Genomic DNA, 12,684 nt, shown 5'->3' on the forward strand with positions numbered 1-12,684 from the left:
GCTGTTGTGCTTATCGCTTTGCACACAGCCATTTACATCTTCCGACCGCGGCATTCCGGGCGACAGAGTGGATTGTACCCCCACCGTCGTCTTGCCTTCAGCGCTTTTGCATTCTTCCCACTTTTGATGGCTTCATTGGCGTTTATCAACTGGCCCGGCTACGTCAACAACGGGGAGTACTGTTACCTGCCCGCCCGCCCCGAATGGGCAAGACTCGCCCTGAGCTGGGTTCCCCGCTACATGATCTTGCTCACCATTGTTGCGCTTTACGCCTACATCTATATCTATGTCACTCTTCGCATGCGGCGTTTCGGTCGACTCAGTGCCATGCGACGTGCGAGTGCAACACATATGTTAGACGATGGGCAGTGGGCCCATATTCCATCGGTGCCAGCCACCCCAACATCACGCCGCGGGTCGGAAACCTCGGTGGAAGACTCGGATCAGCAACGTACCTCTTCCACAAACACTACTATGACCACCGAGATTGAGCTTCTCCACAGCCGGCAGAAGATTCAATGGAACTGGCCGAGCTATGGAAACGAGGACGATGGCCGCATCCCGGAATCCGATGATAATGTCTCCCCCCGTGTATTCGAGGCCAGCACAAGTCCACTTTCCACCAACTTTGAACCTATTTCGCCTCCTCCGCAAAGCTACATACGCCGGGATACGGTCGACTTGAATCCGGCCCAGACATATTATGATCACGGAAGCTTCAGCACTCAGTGGCAACCACCCAGCAGCCCAACAAGCGCCCGAGCCAAGTCGCTCGCCAACATCTGGTCAATCCTCCGTCGAGGCACCTCTCTCGACTCTGACATAGACCACAACAATACTCCCTTTCTTTACCATCCTACTATTGACGGCACAGGAATGGCAAAGACTCGCGACAAGATTCGTCGCCAACTGCGACTACTTTTTGTTTACCCACTTGTATACATACTCATTTGGGCGGTTCCTTTTGTTGCCCACGTCATGCGCTGGGACAACCCAGAGCAAGCTGGCCCCTTCGTGGTTGTGCTTTTATCACTTGTGAGCCTGTCAATACAGGGTCTTGTTAACGCATGTCTATTTTGTGCCGTAGAAAAGCCGTGGATAGACACGCAAGCCAAACATCGGAGGACGCCGTCTAAATTACGGCGGGATAAAGACGAAGCCCGGCAACGGGCAGGAAGGAGAACATCGGTAGCGTAGTCATTTTTCGCCTTGATACCACATGAACTGAATGAACAGATATAGTTATCACACTAAACCAAATTTTGATTAATGCCCCGAGCATACTCTGGTCGTTATGCTGTGCTCGGCGGTGGGGGGTTCATTCATCGGCAGCATCGGAGATGCGGACCCACAAACTCCGGCGCAGGAGGCCTGCACACGCGGCAAGTTCGGTCCTTCGGCCCCACTAGAGCCGTAGGAGCTAAGGACCGAAGTATGCAATGATGCCGACATATTTGCGACAGTGGTGAGACGTCCACCAAGACTGCATATGCCGGCACAAGAAAACGCCAAGTTTGCATATAAAGGTGTCCGACGCGGGGAATCGGCGAAGGATTGAATAGGATTGAATACGAGAAGTCTATTATGGAAGGCAGTCTATGTGTTATGTGAGAGACGATGGCTGAAGTTGTTCTTCATGTCTCCTGAGCTCATTGTTTTAGAAGAATGTCTCTCTGACCTCCCTTGTAGCTTCTTCGTTTCCTCACGAAAAAGCTCTCCGCGCCTCTATCATTGGCATCAAGCTGTCCTTTCCAAGCTGTCCTTTCCACGCGCACTCCTCCCTCATCCAGGGTGCGTAAATTCCATCGCTTTGCCAAGGTAGACCAATCTCCTCTATTTTGTCAAAGCTCAATGTCCCAGTATGTTCAAGTTTGGTTGGATATGTTCCGGGGATATATGGCACCTTCTCGTGGTGCATTTAGAGAAGCAAGTGGTAGAAGTCAGAAACGTGTGTCGCAAAAGCTGAGAAGAAAACGAGATGCTGCTTGCATCATGTCGCGCCGTGTCGTATGAGGGCAACTCCAAGCTATGATCTCGGTCCAATTATGCGGGAATTCTCGGTTGTAGAGGTTCACTCCTCTTCCGACTCGTCAGAAAGCGAATCAGTAGCTTCCTCCTCGTCATCGGAGACAACGAATCCCTCAAGATCACCCTCTTCTTCACTGCTATCATCACTGCTATCATCACTGCTGTCGTCATAATCGTCGTAATTATCGTTGGCGTCATCATAGTCGGCAGAGACGTGGTGAATGGCTCCGTTTCTGAAAGTGATTTTGCCGAGAAGATTACCAATGTCCTCTAGGCTGAGCTTTGGCGCTCTGATCGTGTCATCTTGAAGGGCCGCATCGATGGCGTGTATCTTGCTGGCTTGCATCTGTAGCATACGCTGCTCGATGGGCGTATCCACGATAAAGCGCACAAAATGCGTCTCCTTGATCTGGCCGATGCGGTACACGCGAGCAAAGGCCTGCTGCTCCACGCCATGGTTCCACCAGAGCTCCATGAGAATGACACGGTTTGCCTTTGTGAGATTCAGACACTGACCACCTGCTCGGAGCGACACGATGAGGACTTTGATCTTGTCGCCGTTCTGGAACTCGTCCACGGCCCTGTTGCGTTGCTCGGTGTTTTGCTTGCCGCTGAGGTATGCAAAGTCGATTTTCTCAGCTTCGAGTAGCCGACCAATGAGCTTCATGACGACGTTGAACTGGCTAAAGACTAGAAAGATTTGGGTCAGTGATGAGCGATACATGAGGCGGGATAATGCAGCAAGGAGCGTACTGATTATTTTGTCATCTGGGGCTTCGGCCTGCCATCTCAGTACTGTCTCCTTCAAAGCCGTCAACTTGGCACTGGGGGTAAGTGGCAAATTTGGATGCCTGTCTGCCACTTGCAAGAATCTGACTGCATGCTTTTCGTCCTTGTCATCTTCTGTGTGCTGGAATCCGGTGTAGTCGAACCCCTTTGCATACTCCTTGTCATTGAGGGTCTGCGTGGTAGACCCCGCATTTCCATCCTCCTCGTCGTCGAACGGCTTCAATTTATTGGGACGGCCAATCTCTCTGCGACATCTGGGACATTTCCTACCCTAAGAACACCTCAAGTCAGCGTTGGTCAATACTGCGGCAGTTGAATGGCACATACATTGTCTGCGAGGTGATCTACCACGCATTTGGGGCAGAAAACGCAGCCGCACTGTAAACAATGTTAGCTAGGCGAACAGGGTTTTCAAATTTCAAAAAAGAATGGATCCATTTGCTGGAACGATTTGATGACTTACTTTGCTGCCCTTGACTGGATTCAAAGGCGATCTTTGGTGGCAACTAGCGCATTTGGACCTTTTCATCTCCAAGACCTTTTCCAGGTACTGTATCTGTTTGGACATGTCGAATGCAAGACCAAAGTCGCTATGACCAAAAGGCTGAAGCTGTGAATCCTCCGTGTTGACATCCATGCCTTCTACATGTCCCGGCTGTGTTCTTTGCGAAAGGTAGCGCTCCGGGACCAGGCCATCCTCATCTTCTTCGGCCTCATCTTGGCTGTCGACCTCATCAGTGTCATCAAATATCTCAACAGCGCCCTCGCCGCCATTGAGCTGAGAAAGGCCCTGATTCGTTGCTTTGCAATGGACTGACTCATCAGTCTGGGTGATGTGTGTGTCAAGTAGTTCTTCGGTGCCATTCACAAGCTGCGGATTATTCAGCAGGCTTGGTTCTTCAATGAGACGACGGTTGCCAATCCGCTGCCTCTGAGTCCAAGAGCCGATCTGATTGTAGACGGTACTGCCACCTTTGAGGTCGTTCAACTGTTTCCGAGTTGCTTCCAAGTCACGCTGAGTAAAATACTTTGCCATCATGCCTTCTAGTAGAAATGGATGAGTCGATGCTTGGCGTAAGCGAAGTAGCATCACCAGATAAGATTTTATCTGGATGGCGGCGGTCCCCTTCTCAATGTCACGGTTGATTTTTCGACGAAAGCATCCCTCTATCATCCTGTTTCCTGTAAGAAGCTATAAAGTGCATGAGAGAGCTGCCTGGACTCACTTGAATATCACCATCTCTTCCTTCGAAAGTTTGAGATATTGGTGGGTAGGCTTAGTCGTTGGCAGGTTCAGAATCGGTTGGCCAAGGAAATATTCGCCCGGAGTTCTGACAGAATGTGTTAACGAGAAGACCTCTTAGATTTGAGCTGTGACTTTTACCTTCTCATCATCACATCATCGATAAGTTTGTCGTACTTTTCCCTAGTCGGAGTCTGACCAGAGTAAGTGTTATATACCTCTCTAATATTTGATGCAAAATAGTACTCACTCCTGCGCGAAACTTGCGTTCAAAGTCCCGGAACTCCTGGATACCATGGCATTCGATGAACTTCAAGTAGGAGAAAAACTCTGTGAAAATGTGAGAAAGATTCTGTCAAGATGGCTAAACGTCTTGATGACTCACCAGAGTCTGCGTTGATGAGTGGCGTTCCAGTCACCGCCCACCGGTACTTGGCCTTCAGCCGGAAGCTCGCATAAGCAGCTACAGATATTGAAATTTCAATTAGCCAATGCTCTTCCTGTATCCAACGACCACTGCCGAGATGATGCTTACAGTGTGTTCGGTGGTTCTTGATGGCGTGAGCTTCATCAAGTACTACCCGATGCCACTCGATTCGATGCAAGACGCCGGTTGACTCCTCAAGCCACTTCTTGTACTTTTTAGGGTCAGCAATCTCCTTCCGCTTCTGTTCCATTGTCTCGACGCAGGGAATGCTACGCCTCAGCTGATGATAGCTAGCGAACCTGGATCTGCCTATCAGCTTCCAAAGCTCAAGTTTGTTGTTCCATGACTTACACAATATTGAAGTAAGCCAGCGGATCAACATCCATCTTGTCTTTCTCTTTAAAATGGATGATGTGCCTGGCGAACTTCCTATTGCAGTGCTTCCTGACCTCATCCATCCATTGGGAGATCGTCTGCCCTGACGGGGCAACTACCAGTGTTGGTCCTTTCCCCTCGTTTTGAAGTTTCTCCGATGCTTGGTTTCTCACAATGCATGACAAAGTCTCGATTGTCTTTCCTAACCCCATTGCATCTGCGAGAATTCCTCCCTTCGGCATTTTGAGGATTGTGTTTAGCTCTCGTTTCCTCATCCAAGCTCCAACAACGAGTTGGTGATTATGCATATCAGACAGCATACCCTTGACGCCCCAAAGGCCGTTCTTGGCGCGGACAGCACGTGGACCAAGACCCTTTGTCGCCTGGAGAAGTTGCCTTGCCTGGTCTCTCAAAAGTTCTGGATCGAAATAACCCGGCGCCGCATCCCTCAACTGTTTTAGTTGCTCGGCTCTTGTGGTCGCGATGATGACTGGCGCATCAGGCAGCTTACCTGCATCCGCTCGCTCCTGGATCGCGTCGACTGTATGTAGTATCTTGTTGATTTGGCGTTGAATTCCTGTGTCCACACCCTCTTCTCCCGCTTTTTTCAAGGTCTGGTCTGACTTCTTCATCCGTTTGACGTCGCGTGCCGTTCCTTGACATGCTCCCGGTCTCTTCTTTCCATGTGCTTTGCGGTCGTCGTCTTTCTTTTCGTCTCGGCGTTTCTGTCCTTCGTGACGCCATAGTTCTTCGTGGGTTTTGATTAGAGCATTTGGCTTTCTCTTTGCTTTCTTCTTATTTTCTCCAGCCGTTCTCTCACCTAGATTGCTGGATAGAAATGGTGCCGCCTTTGGCGCGTTGTTCTCAGCCTTGGCTGCTTCTCGAGCTTGGCCGAGCTCCAAGCTGACCAGGTACATTTCCGAGATTTCTTCTCTGGTGATCGCACCGTTCAGCGCTTTCGAGTGCAACTTTGCCTGTCTTTCCTCTAGTCTCTTGATAGCAGACTCTTCATGTTGGGAAGAGGTGATTCCAAGAACCGAAACTTCCGTTGCGGGTTCTCGCCCAGTGTCTTCAAGCATAGAACTAAGACGAGTGTGCTCGACTTGCTCTGACTTGACCATTGACGATGGAGTAAGATCAATTGTCCATGGGCCTCGTGGCTTGGACCATTCCTCTCGCGCTTTTGATGATGCTTCACCCTGGTCGATGATCATCAGATCAAAGTCATCGTCAGACTCCTCAGACTTGATGGGTACAGCGGCTTCATGAGAGAGCTCAGCGTTATGAACTCGCTCATCTCTGGACACAAAAAGATCGTCCATCTCGTTGTTGCCATGGTATGACGAAGTTGCAGCCTTTCCACTGCCATGAATGTCGCGACGACTTTCCTCGATCATGTCTTCTATAGACTCATGATCGAAAATGTCGGGCTCTGCTTGTGGGGCAATTGCTGGGCGAACTCCGCCTTCCACCGGACCGCCGCCGTCGTCGTCGTCGAAACAGAAAGGCTGTTTCTGACGCTTGGCGCCCTTTGCCACTGCATTTCCAGATTTGAAGCAGCTCATGATGAAGAGCTTCGGAGTACCGCAAGTGCAAGATGTAGGCGAAATTTGGAGGTCTGAGGCTTAGAATAGTGACCGAATGACGGCGGAGGAAAGTAGCCGATGAACGATGACGTAAAGCTGCGTAGCGGTGAGAACTTGGAACTCTCGAAGGGTCTGACTAGAAAGGCAGTAACTACCCAAGCCTCTAAGATCAGTCAGGTAGGGTAGAGGAAGATAGTACGTGTGTGTGAGAGAGATAGAGAAAAGATGTATGAGGGAAAAGATAAGTGAGGGAAAAGATGTGTGAGGGAGAGGATATATGAGAGGAGGGGTATATGAAGTAAAGATGTATGCGAGAAAAAAGGTAAAGCGAAGGAGTAAGAAGGTGCTGTAAGAGTCTTTCGGCTAGGAAAGCGCGCCCGAGAGGGCAATTGGTACGAACCTGCTCAATGGTTTCTTGAAGTTTGGATATTTTTGACGAGGACGTGCTGAGAAGAGTGTAATGAGTTGAAGAAATTGTGTCAGGTCCTGCAAGATGAAAATAAGAAGCTCAAGATGTTGGAGGAAGAAGGATCGGGTTTCGAGGTTGGCAGTGACAGGGAGAAGTTGAAGAAGATAAGAGTCGAGAAGGGTGAGGTTGTAAAAGAGAAGGAAGAAGTCTACGATGGAGAGAGTAAATAAGGTAGGTATGTGTAGCTAGTATTTGAGGAAGGAGGTAAGAGAGGAAGGAAGGAAGGAAGAGCGCGTAGTCCGTAACTACCTATGACATACCAGCCGTCCTTCCCAGACGGAGGTAGTTGCGATGTTGGCTTACTCTTGCGCCGAAGGACTCCAAGCGGTAGGAGCCCTAAGCACGCTCAAGAAGGATTGCTGCACAGTTTAGGTAAAAGACATAGCAGGTTGGGGGAGTGAAATTGGTATCCAAAACAATCGCTGGTCTATTGAGGCAAAGAACTATGAACGAAGATGCATCATTCTCTAAGGAAGCGAAGGAAACCACGAGCGATATTGACACCGTCATGCTCAATATTTGCGCGATTGATGGCATCAGTAAACATCGCCTCGTCAAAAATGCCAGCCTTGTGGCGAACGTTGAGGATCTCACTGACGATGGGACCGGTGAACTCGGGGTGGCCCTGGACTGTGATGAACTTCTTTGGTGAGTAGAATCCCTGGACAGGGCACAGCTCCGTGTATGCCAAAGACTCGGCGCCCGCTGGGTTCTCTGTTACGACATCGCGATGCATTTGGTGGATGCGCTGTGGCATGTGAGTACTTGTCCATGAAAAATGACCGCCTTTACTCGCGCCAAGTTGAGGGATGGCACGCCTGGGTTGAAAGCTTACCATCTTCTCCAGCTGGAAAATCTCCTTGCCCTTGGGCGTGAGGTTGACATCCACAACAGCAACCTCCCAGCCGAGGTCGCTCCTCTTTACCTCGACACCTAGTGACCGCCCGACGATCTGGTGGCCGAAGCATACTCCAATGACTCTGACCCGCCCGCTATCGATGCACTTCTTGGTAAACTCGACCAACTTCAAGATCCACGGGTCGTTGTCGAATGAGTTGTGCTTGCTTCCGGAAATGAGGATGGCGTCGATGGAGTCTAGGTCTGGATAGACGGCATCATCGCCGACAGCGTGGTATACTGAAAGGTCGACGATGCTGTCGAGCGGTGCAGGCGGATCGCTGGCCAGGGCGGCGGTGCGCAGAAGTGCGGTGAAGACACCGCCATATCCGCCGTACTCGGCGTTAGTCTGCGGCTGCGGTGTATCAGCCTCGAGGATGGCCAGGCGGATGCGGGGTGGTTGAGAGCCCATGTTGATTGATTTCGACTAGAGGAAGGTATATATACAAGATAGGGATGAAGATGTTGTGTGAATGAGATTCAAAGTATTGCTGCAAGATGAGACTGGGCTGTTATTTACGACGAAGGACAATCAAGCCGGGGGACAAAGCAGATGATGAAGGAATCGTGAGAACAAAGCACGGGAGCAAGTGACAGGTGGTGGCTGTCCAGATGCCGGCGCCCCGACCGCGGTCCCGCGGCGATGGTGGGGTTCACGCGGGTCGCGGTTGAGTCAAGTGAAAGGCGTCCACCCCAAGGTACCTGAGTGCCCCGCGATCCGATAGCGGGGGGGGGAACTTGCAGCGATAAGGGACCGCGCTATGGATAAGATAGCGATAAGACATCTCACCGTTGAAATCCACAAAAGTCAATTGGACAGCCAGTCCCCCAGACTTACTGCGTACCTTAGCTGAAGGGACCTAACGCTGTGCAACGTTCCGACGTCATCCCCACCACCACCACCAACAGCTCCAAGTTGCTAGGACCGCGCCTCTTGATACTCCCGCGGCAACCTGCATATGCAGTTCCCCATGCGTTAATACCACCAACGCTCGAAGCCTTGTTCCAATACACCTACCTGTTATAGTTCTTCTGTTTCAATGCCTCCAAGGGTCTCCCTCGGCGCTTTCCTCGCCAACGCGAGATCAGCCTTGACGGCTCCGCAACGGGCCAGTCCCTTGACGTTGGTCGTTGGCAACGAATCTGCAGGTACGAGAGACACCCAAGGCTTGGCATTCCTATATTCATGTGTAAATAAGCTAATGATATTATTATTCGCACCCAAAAATCAGACCTCGACTCTCTATGCTCTGCCGTCGTATACGCCTACCTTCGCAGCCACGCTGCGCCTCACACCCTCCATATCCCCATTTCGAATCTACCCCGCGATGACCTCAAGCTCCGTCCCGAGATGACAGCTGCCCTGGCGCATGCTAAGCTTAAGCCGAGTGACCTACTCACCCTCGATGAGATACCGCAAGACCTCGCCGCGAAGGACTCCAGATGGGTTCTCATCGACCACAATGCCCTGACGGGAGACCTCGCCAAGAAGTACGGCAGCAGTGTCGTCGGCTGCGTAGACCACCACGCCGATGACCACAAAGTTCCCCAAGACACGGGCGACGAGCCCCGCGTCGTCGAGAAGTGCGGAAGCTGTGCGAGCTTGGTGGTGGAGTACTGCCGCTCAGCGTGGGAGGACCTCGCAAAGTCGGAGACCGGCGCTAGCGAAGTGGACGAGCACCTCGCCAGGCTGTCGCTGGCAGCAATCCTGATTGATACCACGAACCTCAAGTCCAAGGATAAGACGACGGAAAAGGACACGAGCGCTGTCTCCTTTCTCGAGCGATTCACGAGCGGACGCGACGCGTTCTTTGACGAGATATCCGCCGTTAAGGAAGACATATCCTCGCTGGGATTCCGCGACGTATTCCGGAAGGATTACAAGCAGTGGGAGGATCTTGGCGAAGGTTTTGAGGCGAGCAGCCGCCATCAGGTCATGGGCGTGTCGGCCATTGTCCAGAACCTGGATTATCTACTCGACAAGGCTGGCGGCGATGATAATGTCCTGCTGGGCGAGTTTAAGGAGTGGGCCAAGGAGAAGAAGATGGATGTCGGGGTCATCATGACGACGTCGCATCCTGGTGGCAAGTTCCAGAGAGAGCTTCTCTTGTGGGCCTTCAACGAGGACGCTATCGAATACTGCAAGAAGTTCTACCAAGCATACAAGGATGATTTAGGCCTGGAGAGCTGGGGCGAGGGCAGACTCGATGAGGTTGGTGAAGGGGAGTGGAGGATGGCCTGGCACCAGAAGAGTCTGTCCAGCTCTCGCAAGCAGGTTGCGCCTATGCTACGGCAGACAATCAAGGGCGGCACCAAGCTTTGAGACAAAGAAGATGTGTTAATAGTGCGGCACTTAAACATGAAGCATGGAGTTATTATTCGGCGGACTACATCAGCTTGGGACAGGTCACGCTGGGATGTACACAGGCAATCCCCATTCACCTCGAAAGGCGAAATAGAGTGGTGATGGATGGCTAGCAGCTAAGTATCTGTAAATAATGGCACTATCCATTTCAAATTTCATCGGACTGTTCCTTATATCGAAAACAAAGCGAAGAAGCACGCTGGGTTTTGAGAGAGCAAGTCGTAGAGTCGAACAGCAGTTGAGCTCCCAGTCGCTGCTTCATAGCTCAATGTCCAATCACAAAGGTTGGTATGAATCACAATCACTGCCTTTCCCAAAACACCAAGCCCATCATATGGTCTCAAAACAGACCAGTGACCATCATCTCATTATGGATTATCTTGTTTGGTCTGGCACCGCTACATCATCATTCATTCAAATTTCATTGGCTTTTGTCATATCCTTGGTACACCCAAAAGCATCTTATCCCAGGCCGTGCTACATTTAAGCAAGCTGGGCAACAATGGCATCCAGCCACTTGGCAAGTCTATACAACGTTAGTATCCCAACTCCATCCAACAAGCAAAAGACCAAGGGGCGGAACTTACCTGTAACCCTGCTTGGCAACCTGCATGCTAACAGTAGGCTGCGCATTCGTCGTATACGCGCCACTAATATCCTTGCCCTCCACAGCCTCACGACCATCCGGCAGAACGACAGAGCACACAAACTTGTTACTCTCCGTGGCCCACGCGAGCGCCTGCGACTCGGGGTCCTCGAGGCTCAGCCCGCCGATCCAGCACTTTGACGCCGTCTTGAAGTCGCCAGAGCTGATCTCGGTGCTGAGCTTCGAGGCCCACGACTTGGCGACGGCCAGCACGCTGCTTCCCGTGCCCGTGATGGACTGCGGGATGTTGGTGTCCCACGCGGCGTGCAGGTTCGTGCTGGACCCGTTGAACTCGACGGCGATGCCGTTGCCGCCGAGCTCGAGGTTCTCGCAGTGCAGGGGCTGGCCGATGTCGCCGGTGAAGTGGATGACCATCTTGGCGGCGATCTGGCGCTGCTCGAGGGAGAGCGCGGGCTGCTGGAGCAGGCGGTTGGTGTAGTTTGCGTGGGCGGAGACGATGCAGCCCGTGGGGCCGCAGTCGCGGTCGAGGTCGATGCCGCACGAGTGCGGGGGGTCGTCGAGGGCGTCGATGTAGTGGAAGGTGGAGGTGAAGGCGCCCTCGGTGGTGTAGCGGTACGAGTCGGCCCAGCTGGCGACGTTGGCGAGGTAGTCGTCCGTGGTGTCGGCCAGGAGCTGCTGGAAGTAGGTTTTGGTCTCGGGGGCGACGAAGTTGGTGGCGATGTAGGCGATGGTCGCGTGGCCCATGGAGCCCCAGGCGAGGGCGGCCTTGGGGAGGGCGGCGGCTGCCAGGAGGGTGAGGGGGGTGAGGCGAGCCATGGCTTTTTGTGCCGTGGGATTGCTACCGTGTGAGAAGAATGAGAGACGAGGGGAGAAGGAGGAGGAGGGCAAGGAAGATGGATATGAAGGGCGGGAGATGTGTCCTTGGCGAGCGGGAAGAGAGGAGGAGAATGTCACGGTGAGGGAGCGATGTAGGTTATATGTAGCATTCTGGAGACTCGAGGTCCCTTCCGGCCCACGTGTGGCCAAGACCGGCGCGCATTAGTCCACTTCCATGATGGATGTATGTTCCATGGAGGCGGTAAAGGGAGTAAGATAGGCTGTGTTGGCACGGCAAGACAGGCGAGGTGCGGGAAGCAGGCCTTGGAGGCTGGGTTGGTGATGCAGCATTTCGCAGACCAGGACCCCCATCGTGTTGGCCCTCCTGCTTGTTCGGGCATCGCGAGCTTCACATAAGTACCGGGCTAAGGTTAACCTGGAGCGTCGATCCAGACTGCGGAGGGCGTTTCCTAGACGCTCATTGGTCGACAAGATCCGAGTTGCACAGCTTTGCAATCAGACATTGCCATGCTATGCCGATATCCGGGCGCGAAAGAGAGAGAGAGCGGAGAGTCAGGCACTGGGAAATGTCTGCGTGTGATGGACCAGGGGCCGGGATACAACCTGCATGTTCAGACGACGCAGATTGACTGACGAATGCCATCTCCTCATTACTCACCCGTGTCACCACGGCTGGGCTGATTGTTCAGATGCTTCTCTCCAGCAAGTTGAGGCGGAAACGCTGGCGCATTGAAGTTGGATTACACCTGCATTAGTGCCGAGGTGAAGTGGGAATTAGAAAAATATTGTGTCAATGTCAAATGATAATAAGGTAGACTCCGATCCTCCCCCGCAATCCTGCCGGGCTCACCTAGAGATAAGACGGAGCACTTCCCGAATAGGAAGGTCTGGGATTAGAGCTCGGGCGGGCTGAAAAGAATTTCATCGTCACCAACGCCGGAGGAGGCGAGTTGCAGAGTCGCATTACCCATTCGTGCAGGTCTTTAGACCAGTGCGATATTTTGTAACATGGCCGTCTATCCGTAGTTGGCGTTGTTGTTATTACAGTATGGTACATTTGA

At 52.3% G+C, this 12,684-nt stretch overlaps 6 protein-coding genes across 6 annotated transcripts; 3 read left to right on the forward strand and 3 right to left on the reverse strand.

The window, feature by feature from the left end:
* Positions 1-126: 126 nt before the first annotated feature.
* Positions 127-1,197, forward strand: CCOS01_13176 (uncharacterized protein; the record flags this gene model as incomplete). Its single annotated transcript, XM_060461322.1, has 1 exon — positions 127-1,197. The coding sequence occupies one exon, from the start codon at positions 127-129 to the stop codon at positions 1,195-1,197; it is 1,071 nt and encodes a 356-aa protein (XP_060307750.1).
* Positions 1,198-2,071: 874 nt separating this feature from the next.
* CCOS01_13177 (SNF2 family domain-containing protein) lies at positions 2,072-6,427 on the reverse strand (the record flags this gene model as incomplete). Its single annotated transcript, XM_060461323.1, has 10 exons — positions 2,072-2,718; positions 2,782-3,088; positions 3,145-3,195; positions 3,281-3,992; positions 4,044-4,148; positions 4,202-4,254; positions 4,311-4,390; positions 4,446-4,523; positions 4,596-4,786; positions 4,839-6,427. 10 exons carry the CDS (start codon positions 6,425-6,427, stop codon positions 2,072-2,074), a joined length of 3,813 nt encoding a protein of 1,270 aa, XP_060307751.1.
* Positions 6,428-7,377: 950 nt separating this feature from the next.
* Positions 7,378-8,226, reverse strand: CCOS01_13178 (glutamine amidotransferase class-I; the record flags this gene model as incomplete). Its single annotated transcript, XM_060461324.1, has 2 exons — positions 7,378-7,665; positions 7,753-8,226. 2 exons carry the CDS (start codon positions 8,224-8,226, stop codon positions 7,378-7,380), a joined length of 762 nt encoding a protein of 253 aa, XP_060307752.1.
* A 628-nt stretch (positions 8,227-8,854) lies between these two features.
* Positions 8,855-10,137, forward strand: CCOS01_13179 (exopolyphosphatase; the record flags this gene model as incomplete). The annotated part of the gene is made up of 2 exons (XM_060461325.1): positions 8,855-8,963; positions 9,047-10,137. 2 exons carry the CDS (start codon positions 8,855-8,857, stop codon positions 10,135-10,137), a joined length of 1,200 nt encoding a protein of 399 aa, XP_060307753.1.
* Positions 10,138-10,662: 525 nt separating this feature from the next.
* CCOS01_13180 (S1/P1 Nuclease) lies at positions 10,663-11,602 on the reverse strand (the record flags this gene model as incomplete). The annotated part of the gene is made up of 2 exons (XM_060461326.1): positions 10,663-10,705; positions 10,767-11,602. 2 exons carry the CDS (start codon positions 11,600-11,602, stop codon positions 10,663-10,665), a joined length of 879 nt encoding a protein of 292 aa, XP_060307754.1.
* Positions 11,603-11,961: 359 nt separating this feature from the next.
* CCOS01_13181 (uncharacterized protein) lies at positions 11,962-12,252 on the forward strand (the record flags this gene model as incomplete). Its single annotated transcript, XM_060461327.1, has 1 exon — positions 11,962-12,252. A coding segment is annotated over one exon (291 nt), but the record flags the coding sequence as incomplete, so codon positions are not given.
* Between the last annotated feature and the right edge of the window lie 432 nt (positions 12,253-12,684).

This window comes from Colletotrichum costaricense (assembly GCF_030867565.1).
Source record: "Colletotrichum costaricense strain IMI 309622 chromosome Unknown Scaffold_17.1, whole genome shotgun sequence".
NCBI lineage: Eukaryota > Fungi > Ascomycota > Sordariomycetes > Glomerellales > Glomerellaceae > Colletotrichum > Colletotrichum costaricense.